The sequence below is a fragment of the Salvelinus namaycush genome, chromosome 4 (genome assembly GCF_016432855.1).
Source record: "Salvelinus namaycush isolate Seneca chromosome 4, SaNama_1.0, whole genome shotgun sequence".
NCBI lineage: Eukaryota > Metazoa > Chordata > Actinopteri > Salmoniformes > Salmonidae > Salvelinus > Salvelinus namaycush.
In genome coordinates this window covers 56,670,570-56,690,344 of record NC_052310.1, presented here as the reverse complement: position 1 = coordinate 56,690,344, position 19,775 = coordinate 56,670,570, and the positions used below count along the sequence as shown (strand labels likewise).

Sequence of the window (19,775 nt, the reverse complement as noted above, 5' to 3'; positions counted from 1 at the left end):
ATAATCTGGCCTTAAATGGCCATGTACTCTTATAGTTTCCACCCGGCACAGCCAGAAGAGGACTGGCCACCCCTCAGAGCCTGGTTCCTTTCTAGGTTTCTTCATAGGTTCCTGCCTTTCTTGGGAGTTTTTCCTAGCCACGTGCTTCTACATCTGCATTGCTTGCTGTGGTTTTAGGCTGGGTTTCTGTATAGCACTTTGTGACATCTGCTGTTGTAAAAAGGGCTTTATAAATACATTTGATTGATTGATTAGGCCTATAATATGAATTACAGTGACCTCTAATTATTGGGACAGTGAAGCACTTGTTCTTTTGGCTCTATACTCCAAACATTTGGATTTGAAATCAAACAATGACAAAGAAGTTCAATTGCAGACTGTCAGCTTTCATTTGAGGGTATTATCATCCATTTCGGGTGAGTTGTTTATAACTTACAGCACTTTTTGTACATAGTCCCCCCCATTTTAGGGGAGCAAAAGGATTGGGACAAACTCACTTGTATGTGTATTAAAGAACTTGATCCCATATTCATAGCACGCAAAGACTACATCAAGCTTCTGACTCAACACATTTGTTGGATGCATTTACTGTTTGTTTTGGTTGTGTTTCAGATAATTTTGTGCCCAATATAAATTTATGGTAAATAATGTCATTTTGGAATCACTTTTTTTGCAAATAAGAATATGTCTCTAAACACCTCTACATTAATGTGGATGCTACCATGATTACGGATAATCCTGAATGAATCTTGAATAAAGAGTGAGAAAGTTAGACGCACAAATATCATACCCCCAATGCTAACCTCTCACCATTACAATAACAGGGGCGGTTAGCATTTTTAGGGGGGTATGATATTTGTGCATCTAAAACGTTCACACTAGTCATTACTCACGATTCATTCAGGATTATCCATAATCATGGTAGCATCCACATTCATGTAGAAGTTTTTAGAAACATATTACATTTACAATACAAATGATCCCAAAATGACCCCAAAAGTGTCATATTACATTTTGTAGAAATGCAGGAAATGAGCTTTAGATGCCCAAAAAATTCTGAGGGAGGACCCCCAGACCCCCCGCCAGTTTAGGTCCCCCCACTAGTAAAATCAAAGTCCACCCCCCTGTATAGATTCCATTGATCATTGCCAAATTGGCTTAGTCTCGTAGTGAGGAGCCTGTAGAATGTAGCTAGCTGTTTGGGAAAACCAAACTATAAAACTAGCTAGCCAGCTATGGGAAATGGTAGCCAGCTACCTGACAGGAGAGCTTGCTACGTTAACTTGCTAATGTAGGCACATTAATAGCTTTAGGTTGGTTGTTTTTAATCTCAACTTCAAGATTTCCACTCCGACCATCACTCTCCCTCGCTTGGGCAAGGGATATTTAAGGTACACTCGAATGCGACGATGTAAAACCTCATTCAAGTGCTGAGGGTTTAGGGCCTAGTGCCGTCTACTTTGAGTTTGGACTGCAGCCCCGGTTGCCTCAGTGGCAACCTTCTTCCACTTCTAGTGGGGAAGAAGGTCAAACTCTAGTGTGTAGGTAACTAAACATGAAGAAATTTATTTTTTATTTTAAAACTGTGTTTTGTATATGGCTTGTATTTATTTTGTTGTCATTTAGCAGAAACTCTTTTGAACCCTGAGCAGGGAGTTGAAAAATCTGTCTGTGCCCTTGAGCAAGGCACTTAAACCTAATTGCTTCTGTATGTTTTGTATATGGCTTATATTTATTTATTTTTGTCATTAAGCAGAAACTCTTATCCAGAGTGACTTACAGAAGCAATTAGGGTTAAGTGACTTGCTCAAGGGCACAGACAGATTTTTCACCTACTCGGCTCAGGGTTCAAAAGAGCGACCACTCGGTTATTGGCTCAACGCTCTTAAAAACTAGGCTACGACCCGCTCATATCTACACATCAAATGTACAACGTTCAACTGCAGTAACATACCATAGCCTACTTGACCTGCTCTCTGGAAACTTCAAAGCCTGAAAAAAACATTAAGTTTGAACTGCTTACCTTACAAAAAATTTCAGCATCTTTAAAAACATTTTGGTTATGAAAAATATGGCCTGGGCCAAATGGTTGAACATCAACACTATGATAGCAGGGGCAGACTGGGACAAGAATTTGGCCCTGGCATTTTATCCACACTAGCCCAATTCACTGCACGTGCACCAGCCCATGATTTGGTCGGACCCAAATGATGAGTAGACCTAATCATCTTATAAATTCATTCGTAGTGCTTTATTAAGAAATGTAATACTGGACTACTGAGGTATTCAATAAATAAATTAATCTAACACACCCAAGCAGAAATGCATGATTCAAGATATTTTGATGTGCAACCTAATACAATGATTGTCATGTATTTCGGGTTGACAATTACACTATAGTTGCTATATTTTACTGTCAAAATAGGACTCCAGAATTTCCTGATAGTTTTTGTTCAATAAAGATGAATTACATATCTTTATGTGCACTAATATCATAGGCTAATTAATTTTGGGTTCAACACCTGAGGAATTGGAGACTCAATACACTAACTAGATCTCAAAATAAATACTTATAGATCTATAAGACTATGCTCTCGCATTAGCTGGTGCCATCGCATCTGTTCTGCTCCATATCAAATATCTTGGTTGTAAAATAGTTGCTATTGAGCGGAATATTGAGAGTTAAGAAATAAAGATTATATCTACAGCAAGCTGAGACCCTCTTCTCTTCAACAGGGACAAGGGGACGAAGCTTCCAAAGCGGTGTTTTTCCTACAATTGCATTTTGAAATGTTATACGATCAGAACAAATGTTTCTCTCGAGCGCATGGGGTAGAGGAGTGGCTTTTGCTTCACAGCCACAGGCCCCAGTAAAACAGGGACAGGGGCAGTGCAGTTTCAATACAGGAATAAGGAAAATGCACTTTACTGTTTGACCAAATCATGGTTTCAGCTGCCCAAAATTTACTTTTGAATGAGGTGACAACGTAGAATGTGCTCCATCTGCGTTTATAGGCAAACTACCTGCCCTCCAGGACACCTACACCACCCAATGTCACAGTGTCACAGGTAGGCCAAAAAGATAATCAAGGTCAACAACCACCCGAGCCACTGCCTGTTCACCCCGCTATCATCCAGAAGGCGAGGTCAGTACAGGTGCATCAAAGCGGGGACTGAGAGACTGAAAAACAGCTTTTATCTCAAGGCCATCAGACTGTTAAACAGCCATCACTAACATTGAGTGGCTGCTGCCAACATACTGACTCATCTCTAGCCACTTTAGTAATTAAAAATTGGATCTAATAAATGTATCACTAGCCACTTTAAACAATGCCACTTTATATGTTTACATACCCTACATTACTCATCTCATATGTATATACTGTACTCTATACCATCTACTGCATCTTGCCTATGCTGTTCAGCCATCGCTCATCCATATATTTTTATGTACATAATCCTCCCTTTACACTTGTGTGTATAAGGTAGTTGTTGTAAAATTGTTAGATTACTTGTTAGATATTACTGCATGCTCAGAACTAGAAGCACAAGCATTTCGCAACACTCGCATTAACATCTGCTAACCATGTGTTTATGCCCAATACAATTTGATATTGGACCAGCCAATCTGGCATTTGCCAAAATTGCCAACAATAAAATGTAATTGTGTTCGTTGTCCGTAGCTTATGCCTGCACATACCATAACCCCACCGCCACCATGGCACTCTGTTCACAACTAAAAAAGTTGCCACTTTTATACTATTCAAGCGTAGGCCTATATTTTTAGAGCGTAGAACATAAATAAAAAAATCAATGCAGATGTAAAGAACTAAGTGTGGTCCCATGTAAATGGGTAGATTTGATCCATCCTTAATATGTAATGTATGGAAGATGTTTACATTGATTAGATTGGCATAACGCTCCAAAGGAACCATTCAACAGTAATGTACATTTGGTATGCCACTAGCACCCTCTAGTGAATGGTCTCATTCCACACTGAGCATATTATCGAGGAAACAGAACCAAGTAACCAAGATAAATACTGTACTTAGTGCTGTACACAGATTTATTCAATGAGACATTCCAACCAAATGCTAACATTCACTTCAATGCAATACTACTTTCTTAAAATGTTCTACTGTCATGTCAGCACAGCAAATCACACTTCTTTCATTTAACATTTCTCACAAAAGCAACAATTATTTCAGACAAATGCAGATATACCACATTCGGAAACAAAAGAACCTTTGTTAATGTTTGTAGAGCAGATGGAAGTACAGTTCACACTTAAATATTAAAATGAACTTGTGTTCACTACATTTACCATGAACAGAAGAAAAATATTTACATATCCAATAACACATCAGATTGCATTTTGTTATGGTCTATCTGTAACAGTATATACAACTTCAATACACCGGCTTCACCTTCGCAATGCACACATGCAATTCTATGTTCTCCATTAAAACTTAATTACACTGAAAAAAATATAAATGCAACATGCAACAATCACAGATTTTACTGAGTTACAGTTCACAAGGAAATCAGTCAATTTAAATAAATTCATTAGGCCCTAATACATGGATTTCACAACTGGGAATATAGATATGCATATTATGGTCACAGATAACTTAAACATTTAAATAAAAGTAGGGGCGTGGATCAGAACATTAGTCACTATCTGGTGTGACCACCATATGCATCATTCAGCGTGACATCTCCTTCGCATATAGTTGATCAGGCTATTGATTGTGGCATGTGGAATGTTGTCCCACTCCTCTTCAATGGCTGTGCGAAGTTGCTGGATATTGGCGGGAACTGGAACAAGCTGTTGTACACGTCGATCCAGAGCATCCCAAACATGCTCAATGTATGACATGCGAGTATGCAGGCCATGAAGAACTGGGATATTTTCAGCTTCCAGGAATTGTGTACATATAGATCCTTGTGACATGGGTCTGTGCGTTATCATGCTGAAAAATGAGGTGATGGTGGCGGATGAATGGCACGATAATGCGCCTCGGGATCTCGTCACGGTATCTCTGTGCATTCAAATTGCCAACAATAAAATGTAATTGTGTTCGTTGTCCGTAGCTTATGCCTGCACATACCATAACCCCACCGCCACCATGGCACTCTGTTCACAACGTGGACATCAGCAAACCGCTCGCACACACGATGTCATATACACAGTCTGCACGGTACAGTTGAAAACGGTACTCATCCGTGAAGAGCACACTTCTCCAGCGTGCCAGTGGCTATTGAAGGTGAGCATGTGCCTGCTGAAATTGGTTACGACGCCGAACTGCAGTCAGTTCAAGACCCTGGTGAGGGTGACGAGCACGCAGATTAGTTTCCCTGAGACGGTTTTTGAGTTTATTTGCAGAAATTAATCAGTTGTGCAAACCCAGTTTCATCAGCTGTCTGGGGGGCTGCTCTCAGTCAAAGCAGCCGGATGCGGAGGTCCTGGGCTGGCGTGGTTACAAATGGTCTACAGCTGAGGCCGGTTGGACTTACTGCCAAATTCTCTTAAACGACAGACTTACAGTAGAGAAATTAACATTCAATTCTCTGGCAACAGCTCTGGTGGACACTCAAAACTTGACGGCACATTTTACAGTGCTCTTTTCGTCCACAGCACAAGGTACACCTGTGTACTGATCATGCTGTTTAATCAACTTATTGATACGCCACACCTGTCAGGTAGATGGATTATCGTGGCAAAGGAGAAATGCCCACTAACATGGATGTAAACAAATTTGTGCACAAAAGTTGAGATTAATACGTTTTTGTGCGTACGGAACATTTGTGGGATTTTTTATTTCAGCTCATGAAACCAACACTTTACATGTTGCGTTTATATTTTTGTTTAGTGTAGTTTGGACCACTTCTTTGTTCAGCCAGATATTCAGGCTCTCTTTTCACGTGCATCATTGATGATGGACAACACATTAATTCATTGATTACAGCTGTGACAATTGGTTTATTTGCCCCGATTGACTGGGTCTCCAATAAGTTCTGGGCATCGCTCCTCTCCTTTTGAGATACTGTCACACTTGCGGAGTAAGTCGTAGTTTATTTTGTCAGTTATTACGCTGTCTTGCTTGTATTGAGTGTGCTTGTCGACAAACTCCCTCATCCACTTTGCCATGGTCATCAGTTCACCTACATCAGCAACAAGGAGAAAGAGAGCAATATCATGATTTTTGAGGGTTTTGATAATTAAGATGTTACACTAAGATATACACCAAAAACAAACAAGTTAATGTTTGGCATTTATAATCCTATACATTTTCATGTGGCTTCAGTTCAGATTCAACACTAATGCACAAAGAACTACCAAACCTTGTTGACAGTGTCAGGGAGCAAAATGTGCCTTCCACTATTGGAATGCTGCATGCTTTTACTAAGCTCCACCAATGATGTGATAATCCCATGGGCCACAACAATAGCCCACAAAAACATGTTACCCAACCCAGCGTCAAATTGTCATTGTCCATTTGCTAAATATACTGTACCTGAGGCGCGTCTCTTGATGAGCTTCAGGTAGTTCAGGATGGTGCATCTTGTATCGACGTCCACCTCCATGTTTTCCAGGTAGCAGTTAAGGATTGGTATCAGCCCTTGAAAAACTCCTTCCTAAATGATAAGAAACAACAACTGTTATAGTTGAAACTCAAGAGTGCAGAGTGTTATCCTACGAAGCAAGCTAGATCTACTCAGGCTTTTAGAAAGCTAGCCAGCATCACATTTCACGTCAGGCTTCATCCATACTACGAAGGTGGATATCGTTTTCCGCCCAGGGTCGCCATGTCCATGGTTTGGCCGCAAAAATGGGCTACTTTGAAAACAATGTAACAGGGTGAAAACGTATTGGTCAGAGGTTGCAGGTTTTTGGGCCACTTCTAAATTGCACCGCAGCTGCCATGGAATTTTTCTTTAATTATTATTTTATTTCACTGTGACCTGCTACTGCTGACTATCAGGCAGTGAGTGGTGGGGAGGGAGGCAGTCATGACAAGTGATGTGAAAACAACAAACGATGTAATTAGCACTAGCCTACTAGAGGCAACACAGCAAGGGTAAGAAAATGAGAAATAGTCATCCAACAGTTTCAGAGAGAGGATCGAAGAATGTGCTTTCTCACTTGGTATGTTGCCAGGGCTTTAAATTAAGGTTGTCCCGTCATCCCGGGGATGCAAAAAAAATAAAAACATGTCTGGGATGGTTTAAACAGATTCTGGGACAGTTCTGGGACAACTACTGTCCATCAACAAATATTTAAAAGCAATAATGCTAATGCAACAGATCAGAACGTTTATCTTAAAATGTTTATAAAATATTATTTCTTCACATTATAAGTGCAGCAACGCGCACACGGCAGTAGGCTACGGGAGAAGGTTCCAAAATGCAATTAGCGGGAACACACTGTTCTAAAACACGCATGGCACATGCAAGCGTTTTCATGTGACAGAGATTAAAATATGTTATAAATTTAGAAAGAGGAGATCTAAAGATGCAACAACTAGTATGGGTGTCTAATCTGAGTAGGATGTGCCTTTGCCTGGTGGACAAGGAAGTCGATTTGAAAACCAATAGAACAATAGAAAATACTGGTATCAATGGCACATTTTATAGTGTTTATAAAAGAATATGGTCTGATTTTCGCCTTATAAAATGACGTAAAACCTCCAGGTATTGAACAATTAAGTTTATGGTTAAATTGGCTCGTGCCCATTTGATCTGAACGAATCATGCACAGAGTATCTCAACAGAATCAAGCCTTTAGATGTTAATTATCCGACATTACTGTCAAACATGACTGGCTTTTAGACTTTATGTTTCTCAAAGTTCAGCTACATTTTCTGGCGCCTCCATATCAGTATCGATGTGGACATGATAGGTTATATGCATATTGGCTACAGCCTATGTAGGTTAATTATTTCTGTACAATTTTGCAAAATATTATTCCAATGTTGGCCTTTTTAGAGTATTCTTTTTTTAATGTACATTTCTGGGTCAGTTGACAGCTGCATTTATCTATCAGTAGTAGGCTACTCATTAGCTTTTTAAAATCACTGTGAATGACCTAGGTCCTATGACCATAGCCATGTTGGCATATCAACCCCCCCAAAAATAAACCCAGCAAAAAAAGAAACGTCCCTTTTTCAGGATCCTGTCTTTCAAAGATAATTCGTAAAAATCCAAATAACTTCACAGATCTTCATTGTAAAGGGTTTAAATACTGTTTCCCAGTCTTATTCAATGAACCATAAACAATTAATGAACATGCACCTGTGGAACAGTCGTTAAGACACTAACAGCTTGCAGATGGTAGGCAATTAAGGTCACAGTTATGAAAACTTAGGACACTAAAGAGGTCTTTCTACTGACTCTGTGAAAAACACTAAAAGAAAGATGCCCAGGGTCCCTGCTCATCTGTGTGAACGTGCCTTAGGCATGCTGCAAAGAGGCATGAGGACTGCAGATGTGGCCAGGGCAATAAATTGCAATGTCCATACTGTGAGACGCCTAACACTGCGCTACAGGGAGACAGGACGGACAGCTGATCGTCCTCGCAGTGGCGATCAGGTGTAATAACACCTGCATAGGATCGGTACATCCGAACATCACAGCTGCGCGACAGGTACAGGATGGAAACAACTGCCCGAGTTACACTAGGAACGCACAATCCCTCCATCAGTGCTCAGACTGTCCGCAATAGGCTGAGAGAGGCTGGACTGAGGGCTTGTAGGCCTGTTGTAAGGCAGGTCCTCACCAGACATCACCGGCAACAACGTCGACTATGGGCGCAAACCCACTGTCGCTGGACCAGACAGGACTGGCAAAAAGTGCTCTCCTCTAACGAGTCACGGTTTTGTCTCACCAGGGGTGATTGTCGGATTCGCTTTTGTCGTCGAAGGAATGAGCGTTATATGAAGGCCTGTACTGGAGCGGGATAGATTTGGAGGGTCCGTCATGGTCTGGGGCGGTGTGTCACAGCATCATCGGACTGAGCTTGTTGTCATTGCAGGAAATCTCAACACTGTGTGTTACAGGGAAGACATCCTCCTCCCTCATGTGGTACACTTCCTGTAGGACCATCCTGACATGAACCTCCAGCATGACAATGCCACCAGCCATACTGCTCGTTCTGTGCGTGATTTCCTGCAAGACAGGAATGTCAGTGTTCTGCCATGGCAATCGAAGAGCACGGATCTCAATCCCATTGAGCACGTCTGGGATCCGTTGGATCGGAGGGTGAGGGCTATGGCCATTCCCCCCAGAAATGTCTGGGAACTTGCAGGTGCCTTGGTGGAAGAGTGGGGTAACATCTCACAGCAATAACTGGCAAATCTGGTGCAGTCCATGAGGAGATGCACTGCAGTACTTAATGCAGCTTGTGGCCACACCAGATACTGCTACTTTTGATTGACACCCCTTTGTTCAAGGACACATTACTCCATTTCTGTTAGTCACATGTCTGTGGAACTTGTTCAGTTTATGGTCTCAGTTGTTGTATCTTGTTATGTTCATACAAATATTTACACATGTTAAGTTTGCTGAAAATAAACGCAGTTGACAGTGATAGGACATTTCTTTTTTTGCTGAGTTTATATACAATATGTTTACATTTAAATTGCACCTCGGGAAGATTCTGGGACGGTAAAGAAAAAGTTAGTCTGGAGTCCTGTATGTAGCAAGCTAGCTAGCTAACATTGTCCAGAAAGCTGAAGTCAGAGGACAGAGAGAAAGTGTTACACAGCAGCGCATAGGTGAGGACAGAGGAGAAATGATTAACTCTATTACGGACTATAAAATTATAATAGCAGTGAATGATTGATTAATAGTAGAATAAAACTTGATGTACTGGACTCATGATGGATCTCTTTCCTATCCATCTTGCTCCAGAGGGATGGATGACGGCGACATCAGGCTGCAGCCACACATGAAGACATTTTTCAATTAAATAAAAAGCAAAAGGTTGGCGCTATTGATTTTTATACTCCAGTTGAAAATACTATTGTTTTAGAGCAATGTGACTTGTACTAACACTATATAAACATCTTAACCATTCACTATCAATCACTTCTGGTTCAAGAAAAAAAAATCATTTTGTGTGATGAACAAATAACAAAAGGGAGAAATGCAGAAAAAAGGTAAAGCAATTTGACCAGTTGTATTTAGATGGTCATTATGGAGACACCTTTGGATAAATGTGGCAAGTCATCTTTTGCTGCGAGAGAGAAAAAAAAAACTTTTCAGGCTTGTGCGGGTTTTGAGTGGTCATTGGGATAAAGTTTTAGCTAGACCTGGCAACCCTGCGTCGGCCTGTAGCTAAATCTAGCAGGCTTGTATCTGCACATGCCTGAACAACATTGCTAGTCGAACACAGAATTCTTTATTGAGACATTACTGAAACATCAAACATGGATGAGTCAGTGCCATTTTCATTTGTGCTGAAATCAAAACGAAAGAACAGTTACCTTGCAAATTCAGCATGCTATGGTGTGAAATAGTCTTTTAGAAATGCAATCTATTTTATTACTTATCGTCATTGCTGTCTTTGGTGTACTTATCAATGCATGATCACCTTCTTCCAACTAATATCACTCCCGAGGAACAGCTTGTTGCATTGATACCATAGACATATAATCCATAGACGGGTTTTGGAACCTCTAACCACCCTGGCAATTTGACTGTTAAACTCATGGGTACACTAACAATGGCTGCCAGTCTTGACTTGAATGGGAACTGCCATTATGGATTATACACTACATGACCAAAAGTATGTGGCTTTCCATTGTTGGAATATTGCTGTGGGGACTTTCTTCCATTCAGCCACAAGCGCATTAGTGAGGTCGGCACTGATGTTGGGCGATTAGGCCTGCTCGTAATAGGCGTTCCAATTCATCCCAAAGGTTTTCAATAGGGTTGCGGTCAGGGCTCTGTGCAGGCAAGTGAAGTTCATCCACACCGACCTCGACAAACCATTTCTGTATGGACCACGCTTTGTCATGCAGACATGAAAGGGTCTTCCTCAAACTGTTGCCACAAAGTTGGAAGCACAGAATCGTCTAGAATGTCATTGTATGCTGTCGCATTAAGATTTCCCATCACTGTAACTAAGGGGCCTAGGCTGAACCATGAAAAACAGCCCCAAACCATTATTTCTCCAAACTTTAAAGTTGGCACTATGCATTGGGGCAGGTAGCGTTCTCCTGGCTTCCGCCAAACCCAGATTCTTCCAGATGGTGAAGTGTGATTCATCACTCCAGAGAACACGTTTCCACTGCTCCAGAGTCCAATGGCAGTAAACTTTACACCACTCCAGCCAACGCTTGGCATTGTGCACGGTGATCTTAGACTTGTGTGCGACTGCTCAGCCATGGAAACCCATTTCATGAAGCTCCCGACAAACAGTTATCGTGCTGACGTTGCTTACAGAGGCAGTTTGGAACTCGGTAGTGAGTGTTGTAACCGAGGACAGATGATTTTTACGCACTTCAGCACTCGGCGGTCCCGTTCTTTGAGCTTGTGTGGCCTACCACTTCACGGCTGAGCCATTTTTGCTCTTAGATGTTTCCACTTCACAATAACAGCACTTAGTTGACTGGGGCAGCTCTAGAAATTGTTGGAAATGTGGCATCCTATGATGGTACCACGTTGAAAGTCACTGAGCTCTTCAGTAAGGCCATTCTACTGCCAATGTTTGTCTATGGAGACTGCATGGCTGTGTGCTCAATTTTACACACCTCTCAGCAACGGTGTGGCTGAAATAGCCAAATCCACTTATTTTAAGGTGTATCACCATACTTTTGTATATATAGTGTATGTCTATGGTTGGTTGGGGCTGTCAATTATACTTTTACAATTTTTTTAATACAATTGCGCAAAAAATGTACAGTTTGGAAAGCAAATGCTATCATTACTAAATGTGTAATGTGATAGGTATTTTAACATAAAAAAATATATTAAACTCAAAAAGGGGGATACCCTCCCTCTCGCAGAGATTGTATCTTATTTAATTAGTCTTCAACGCATAGCTCAGACACTTCATTCAGGATAAATGTAGTTATCTCTGAGTTAGCCTGTTCGAAGCAGGTTAGTTCTGAAGGATTTGTTGCCATAGAAATTTACCTGGCTAAAAGGTGAGCCACTTTCGTGGTACCGGTTATCCAAATTTGAACTCAAGAGTTGACTAAAGTTACCTTACGAACTCCTCAAACCTGATTTGCAATAAAGGGCTCAGGAGAAAGATATATTAAATTAGAACTATTATTAATAAGCACCTTTCCATTGATGATTGTGTCAATGCTCATCAGTATGTACTCATTGTCACCCTCACTGTCCAAGCCGTTCTGGGCCACTGAGGAGCTATCGAGGACAGGGTTACAGCCTATGACACAAGAGAAGAGGAAGCATTAAACTGTTTAGGCATTTTGACAACACACACCCTGACCAGGTTTCAAAACACTGGACTTGTATCATCTCACCTTTATAGATATCCTTCCGGAAGTAAAACATGCCCTCTTGCACTGCATTTCTTTCCTGGGCCACTTTCATGTTTTCGTCAACCTGTTCAAAGACGAGACAAAACACACTAAAACAAATGGTGGACCTTGTAGCCATAGCAGATAATATTCAACATTTTGGTGACTTTAATATTCACATGGAAAAGTCCACAGACCCACTCCAAAAGGCTTTCGGCGCCATCATCGACTCAGTGGGTTTTGTCCAACATGTCTCTGGACCTACTCACTGCCACAGTCATACTCTGGACCTAGATTTGTGCCATGGAATAAATGGTTGTGGATCTTAATGTTTTTCCTCATAACCCTGGACTATCGGACCACCATTTTATTATGATTGCAATCGCAACAAATAATCTGCTCAGACCCCAACCAAGGAGCATCAAAAGTAATGCTATAAATTCTCAGAGAACCCAAAGACTCCTTGATGCCCTTCCAGACTCCCTCTGCCTACCCAAGGATGCCAGAGGACAAAAATCAGTTAACCACCTAACTGAGGAACTCAATTTAACCTTGCACAATACCCTAGATGCAGTTGCATCCCTAAAAACATTTGTCATAAGAAACTATTTCCCTAGTATACAGAAAATACCCGAGCTCTGAAGCAAGCTTCCAGAAAATTGGAATGGAAATGGCGCCACACCAAACTGGAAGTCTTCCGACTAGCTTGGGAAGATAGTACCGTGCAGTATCGAAGAGCCCTCACTGCTGCACGATCATCCTAATTTTCCAACTTAATTGAGGAAAATAAGAACAATCCGAAATTTATTTTTGATACTGTCGCAAAGCTAACTAAAAAGCAGCATTCCCCAAGAGAGGATGGCTTTCACTTCAGCAGTAATAAATTCATGAACTTCTTTGAGGAAAAGATCATGATCATTAGAAAGCAAATTAGACTCCTCTTTAAATCTGCGTATTCCTCCAAAGCTCAGTTGTCCTGAGTCTGCACAACTCTGCCAGGACCTAGGATCAAGGGCGACACTTAAGTGTTTTAGTACTATATCTCGACACAATGATGAAAATAATCATGGCCTCTAAACCTTCAAGCTGCATACTGGACCCGATTCCAACTAAACTACTGAAAGAGCTGCTTCCTGTGCTTGGCCCTCCTACGTTTGAACATAATAAACGGCTCTCTATCCACCGGATGTGTATCAAACTCACTAAAAGTGGCAGTAATAAAGCCTCTCTTGAAAAAGCCAAACCTCGAAACAGAAAATACAAAAAAGCTAAAATCGGCCTATATCGAATCCTCCATTCCGCTCTAAAAATTTTGAAAAAGCTGTTGGTAAGCAACTCACTGCCTTCCTGAAGCCAAACAATGTTTACGAAATGCTTCAGTCTGGTTTTAGACTCCATCATAGACTGCACTTGTGAAGGTGGTAAATGACCTTTTAATGGCGTCAGACCGAGGCTCTGCATCTGTCCTCCTAGACCTTAGTGCTGCTTTTGATACCATCGATCACCACATTGTTTTGGAGAGATTGGAAACCCAAATTGGTCTACACGGATCAGTTCTGGCCTGGTTTAGATCTTATCTGTCGGAAAGATAACCATTTGTCTTTGTGAATGGTTTGTCCTCTGACAAATCAACTGTACATTTCGGTGTTCTTCAAGGTTCCGTTTTAGGACCACTATTGTTTTCACTATATATATTTTACCTCTTGGGGATGTCATTCGAAAACATAATGTTAACTTTCACTGCTATGCGGATGACACACAGCTGTACATGTCAATGAAACACAGCTGTACATGTCAATGAAACATGGTGAAGCCCCAAAATTGCCCTCGCTAGAAGCCTGTGTTTCAGACATAAGGAAGTGGATGGATGCAAACTATCCACTTTTAAACTCGGACAAAACAGAGATGCTTGTTCTAGGTCCCAAGAAACAAAGAGATCTTCTGTTGAATCTGACAATTAATCTTGATGGTTGTACAGTCGTCTCAAATAAAATGTGAAGAACCTCGGCGTTACTCTGGACCCTGAGCTCTCTTTTGACAAACATATCAAGACTTTTTCAAGAACAGCTTTTTTCCATCTACGTAACATTGCAAAAATCAGAAACTTTGTCCAAAAATGATGCAGAAAAATTAATCCATGCTTTTGTTACTTCTAGGTTAGACTACTGCAATGCTCTACTTTCCGGCTACCCGGATAAAGCACTAAATAAACTTCAGTTAGTGCTAAATACGGCTGCTAGAATCCTGACTAGAACCACAAAGTTTGATCATATTACTCCAGTGCTAGCCTCCCTACACTGGCTTCCTGTTAAGGCAAGGGCTGATTTCAAGGATTTACTGCTAACCTACAAAGCATTACATGGGCTTGCTCCTACCTATCTTTCCGATTTGGTCCTGCCGTACATACCTACACGTACGCTACGGTCACAAGACACAGGCCTCCTAATTGTCCCTAGAATTTCTAAGCAAACAGCTGGAGGCAGGGCTTTCTCCTATAGAGCTCCATTTTTATGGAATGGTCTGCCTACCCATGAGAGACGCAGACTCAGTCTCAACCTTTAAGTCTTTATTGAAGATTCATCTCTTCAGTGGGTCATATGATTGAGTGTAGTCTGGCCCAGGAGTGTGAAGGTGAACGGAAAGACTCTGGAGCCTGGCCGGTTCCCCTCTCTCCACTGGGATTCTCTGCCTCTAACCCTATTACAGGGGCTGAGTCACTGGCTTACTGGTGCTCTTCCATGCCGTCCCTAGGAGGGGTGCGTCACTTGAGTGGGTTGAGTCGCTGACGTGGTCTTCCTGTCTGGGTTGGCGCCCCCCCTTGGGTTGTGCCGTGGCAGAGATCTTTGTGGGCTATACTCGCTCTTGTCTCAGGATGGTAAGTTGGTGGTTGAAGATGTCCCTCTAGTGGTGTGGGGGCTGTGCTTTTCGAAAAGTGGGTGGGGTTATATCCTGCCTTTTTGGCCCTGTCTGGGGGTATCATCGGATGGGGCCACAGTGTCTCCTGAGCCCTCCTGTCTCAGCATCCAGTATTTATGCTGCAGTAGTTTATGTGTCGGGGGGCTGGGGTCAGTCTGTTATATCTGGAGTATTTCTCCTGTCTTATCCTGTGTGAATTTAAGTATGCTCTCTCTAATTCTCTTTCTTTCTTTCTTTCTTTCTCTCTCTCGGAGGACCTGAGCCCTAGGACCATGCCTCAGGACTACCTGGCATGATGACTCCTTGCTGTCCCCAGTCCACCTGGCCGTGCTGCTGCTCCATTTTCAACTGTTCTGCCTGCGGCTATGGAACCCTGACCTGTTCACCGGACGTGCTACCTGTCCCAGACCTGCTGTTTTCAACTCTCTAGACAGCAGGAGTGGCAGAGATACTCTTAAATGATCGGCTATGAAAAGCCAACTGACATTTACTACTGAGGTGCTGACTTGTTGCACCCTCGACAACTACTGTGATTATTATTAGTTGACCATGCTGGTCATTTATGAACATTTGAACATCTTGGCCATGTTCTGTTATAATCTCCACCCGGCACAGCCAGAAGAGGACTGGCCACCCCTCATAGCCTGGTTCCTCTCTAGGTTTCTTCCTAGGTTTTGGCCTTTCTAGGGAGTTTTTCCTAGCCACCGTGCTTCTACACCTGCATTGCTTGCTGTTTGGGGTTTTAGGCTGGGTTTCTGTACAGCACTTTGATATATCAGCTGATGTAAGAAGGTCTATATACAGTGCATTCGGAAAGTATTCAGACCCCTTACATTTTCCCACATGCTAGGTTACAGCCTTATTCTAAAATGTATCAAATAGTTTTCCTCATCAATTTACACACAAAACCCCATTATGACAAAGTGAAAACAGGTTTATTTTTTTTTGCAAATGTATTAAAAATAAAACAGAAATACCTTATTTACGTAAGTATTCAGACCCTTTGCTATGAGACTCGAAATTGAATGTACTGGGAACTCCACAAAAACAACCAGTCTAACTTAATTGAATTTCATAAAATTCAGCGAATGAAAAGTGTAACAAGAAGAACAACCCCATTTTCACCTTTGACAAGGGGATGAGAAAATCCAGTTTATAGGACAAGATAACCCTGGTGAGCAGGACGATGAAAACAACGTAAGCAGAGTTTTCAAAATCGGTAAGTTGCACCTGAAATAAAAGAAAACGTGCACTAAATATTTCTACACTAACATTGTACAAAAATAAGTTAAGACACAGTACATGTAAATCCTGTTGCAAGTATTGTTTGTTCATGTAACACTATTTAGCAGACATATATAAATTGCCACTGAGCATATTTCAGGTAAATATCCTAATTATATTAAATCTTTTGTGTCAGAGTTGAAAGGCTTATGCTACCTCCATGGGGCGGAACTCAACTCGCCATCCGATGTCCGAGTTTGGAGGAGGAGGTTTGAACCTCATTGTCTGCCAGTTGGTTGACTGCAGATTCTACAAGAGAGACGTGACATGGAAAATGCATTTTGATTATATAAACAAAAATTCCTCCTTTTAAAATCTGTCACAAGCATTGGTCTGGTTTTCAACAGTAATGCAGCCACAGTAAGTCAGTGGGTATCATTTTAACCTCAAAGTGATCCGACTCGTTTTCATCATCCAGGTGAATTTTCTCCTCAAAGAGTGACAGCGGATCCCGGATGAAAAGATGGGCTATGTGTTGGGCCAGCAGTTTGTCGATCCCTACAAAACACAGATTCTGATCACTTCTCTATAGAACATTTTATGATTAAAACATTAATACAAATCGAATACATTTCTTTTTAAAAAACATTGTCGTACAGTTTCAATGCTTAAACAATACATCACTTTTTGTATGATTATTTTACTATTCATTTTAAAATAATATTTTTCCCCAGTCACTTATCATTCACCATGTTCTATTACAGATGTCTTTGTTACAGTGTTTACCTGCATCCAGCAACTGTTTGTTGATCTCCTCGTCTATTGTCAGATCTATGTCATTGTACTTATCGCCACAACTGGAGAGGTAGCTGTCGATTGAATCATATCTTGATTTCAAGATTCGAAATTTGTTGCTTTTCAAAGGCTGCAAAGACAACACATTTTCACAGACATTAAAAGACCATGAATATGAAAAGTAGGAAAATCTGACAATTCAACAAACAAATAACTGAAAACCTGCTCTGACAAACGTTACAATTGAACACCAGGAAATCAACAGAGAAACTCATAATGCCTATCTGAGCCTGACACGGTCTGAGCCGGACACTCAACCCCCTGAAGCAACTAGCGACAAGCGAGTGGGCCTTATTTGGCAAGGTCATGTTTCTTTAATTAGGGGCCAGTTTTTCCTGATTGATCTGCTCACCTTCAGCCCTCTCTCTTCCCCGGTCCTGTCATCCACCGAGGCAGAAATAACTCCCCAGCGACAATCAATGTCTGACACATAGCCTCTGTAAAACGGCGAAGCAGCACTGAGGGCCATCTGTAAACAATCAACAGTTAGCTTTCCAGTTTCCACCACACAAAAAGCACTCGAAACAACCAAAGTGTTATTGAATACTGTAATGATTCAAACAAAGACAGCTACGACACCTTAGATTTAAAAAAATTACTACTTAATGCAATTTTTTTCTGTACATTTTCTAAGCATATATCTTACCACTATGGGGCAGAATGTTGCTAGTTGGTCATAAAGGTACCTCGCCTCTTCAATGCTGCAAGCTTGGAATGTCACCTGGAAAAACATCATAAAAAGGTTCAAGTTAATTTAAGGACTAATCAACAGGCTTATATAAACATGCCCACAACCTTTAAAAAATATTCTCTAGTCTAGTATATGAACGTGTAATTTATGATGTACGACTGAAAAAAGGAACATGCATCCAAAGACAAACAAATAACGACAGTATACAATGTTACTATTAGTATAACGTGTAGCATATACCTGAAGACAGCAGTTGCCCATTCCGAAGCCCATGGCATCCATGTAGATGTGATCAGGGAGCGCTGCTCTGGCGGCCTCCCCATCATCCTCCGGAAACTTCTCCACAAATGGAGATGGAGTGCACTTGTCTTTAAAGACTAACAAGGAGAAAGAAGCACAGTGGAAAATAGATACCGATAAGCAAGCCGTTTCAAATTTGTATTTAGGCAAATATATCCTAAATTTGACCAGTGAAAAAAGAAAATGACAAAATGTATTTGACTGAGTGGTGTAATTTTTAAGTGCAAATGGTGAAGACCTGTTTTTATTTACACTTACTGGGTACGTTGATCACTACCTTCTCTCCTCTTCTGTGACGAATGTTTCTGGTCAGGGTGCTGAAAAAACATTCACAACATTCTGTATTCAAGGGAATTCAAAAGAAGAGCTCAAACTTGACATATCATAGCAGTGAGACAACATACGGCAAATATACAATATATACACAAAAGTATGTGGACACCCCTTCAAATTAGTGGATTTGGCTTTTTCAGCAACATGTATAAAATCGAGCACAAAGCCATGCAATCTCCATAGACAAACATTGACAGTAGAATAGCCTTCCTGAATAGCTCAGTGACTTTCAACATGGCACCGTCATAGGATGCCACCTTTCCAACAAGTCAGTTCGTCAGATTTCTGCCTTGCTAGAGCTGCCCTGGTCAAGTGTAAGTGCTGTTATTGTGAAGTGGAAACATCTAGGAGCAACAACATCTCAGCCAGACCTCAGTAATGCGCTTGTGGCTGAATAGAAGCAAGTCCCCGCAGCAATGTTCCAACATCTACTGGAAAGCCTTCCCAGAAGAGTGGAGGTTGTTGTGGCAGCAAAGGGGGAGCAGGTGTCCACATACTTTTGGTCATGTAGTGTATATGTGGAACAAAGGTTGCGCAATGCCTTATACTCAGCTGGCCCCTCCCCAGATTATGTGTTAAACGCTCTACAACAAAGCTTTCTTAGTGTCCAACATGCTTTCTCTGCCCTTAACCTTGTTCTGAACACCTGCAAAACATAAGGTCATGCGGTTTGGTAAGAAGAATCTCCCCACCAGTGTGCTTACTACCTCTGAGGGTTTAGAGCTTGAGGTAGTCACCTCATACAAGTACTTGGGAGTATGGCTAGATGGTACACTGTCCTTCTCTCAGCACACATCAAAGCTGCAGGCTAAGGTTAAATCTAGACTTGGTTTCCTCTATCGTAATCGTTCCTCTTTCAACCCAGCTGCCAAACTAACGTTGATTCAGATGACCATCCTACCCATGCTAGACTACAGAGATGTAATTTATAGCTCGGCATCTAGGGTGCTCTCGAGCAGCTA

The 19,775-nt window shown here is 41.4% G+C and overlaps 1 protein-coding gene across 2 annotated transcripts in view; it reads right to left on the bottom strand.

The window, feature by feature from the left end:
- Positions 1-5,078: 5,078 nt before the first annotated feature.
- LOC120046641 (glutamate--cysteine ligase catalytic subunit-like) overlaps positions 5,079-19,775 on the bottom strand; it is a 45,471-nt gene continuing 30,774 nt past the window's right edge. For both annotated transcript variants that reach the window (XM_038992031.1, XM_038992032.1), the window contains 12 exons: positions 18,739-18,797; positions 18,421-18,557; positions 18,136-18,210; positions 17,842-17,958; positions 17,421-17,559; positions 17,080-17,192; positions 16,851-16,943; positions 16,536-16,640; positions 12,498-12,579; positions 12,294-12,400; positions 6,519-6,639; positions 5,079-6,165 (listed from right to left, as the gene is read on the bottom strand). In XM_038992031.1, the coding sequence (XP_038847959.1) occupies positions 5,984-6,165; positions 6,519-6,639; positions 12,294-12,400; positions 12,498-12,579; positions 16,536-16,640; positions 16,851-16,943; positions 17,080-17,192; positions 17,421-17,559; positions 17,842-17,958; positions 18,136-18,210; positions 18,421-18,557; positions 18,739-18,797 (1,330 nt within the window). In that variant the 3' untranslated portion in view covers positions 5,079-5,983. The remainder of the gene's footprint in view (positions 6,166-6,518; positions 6,640-12,293; positions 12,401-12,497; positions 12,580-16,535; positions 16,641-16,850; positions 16,944-17,079; positions 17,193-17,420; positions 17,560-17,841; positions 17,959-18,135; positions 18,211-18,420; positions 18,558-18,738; positions 18,798-19,775) is intronic.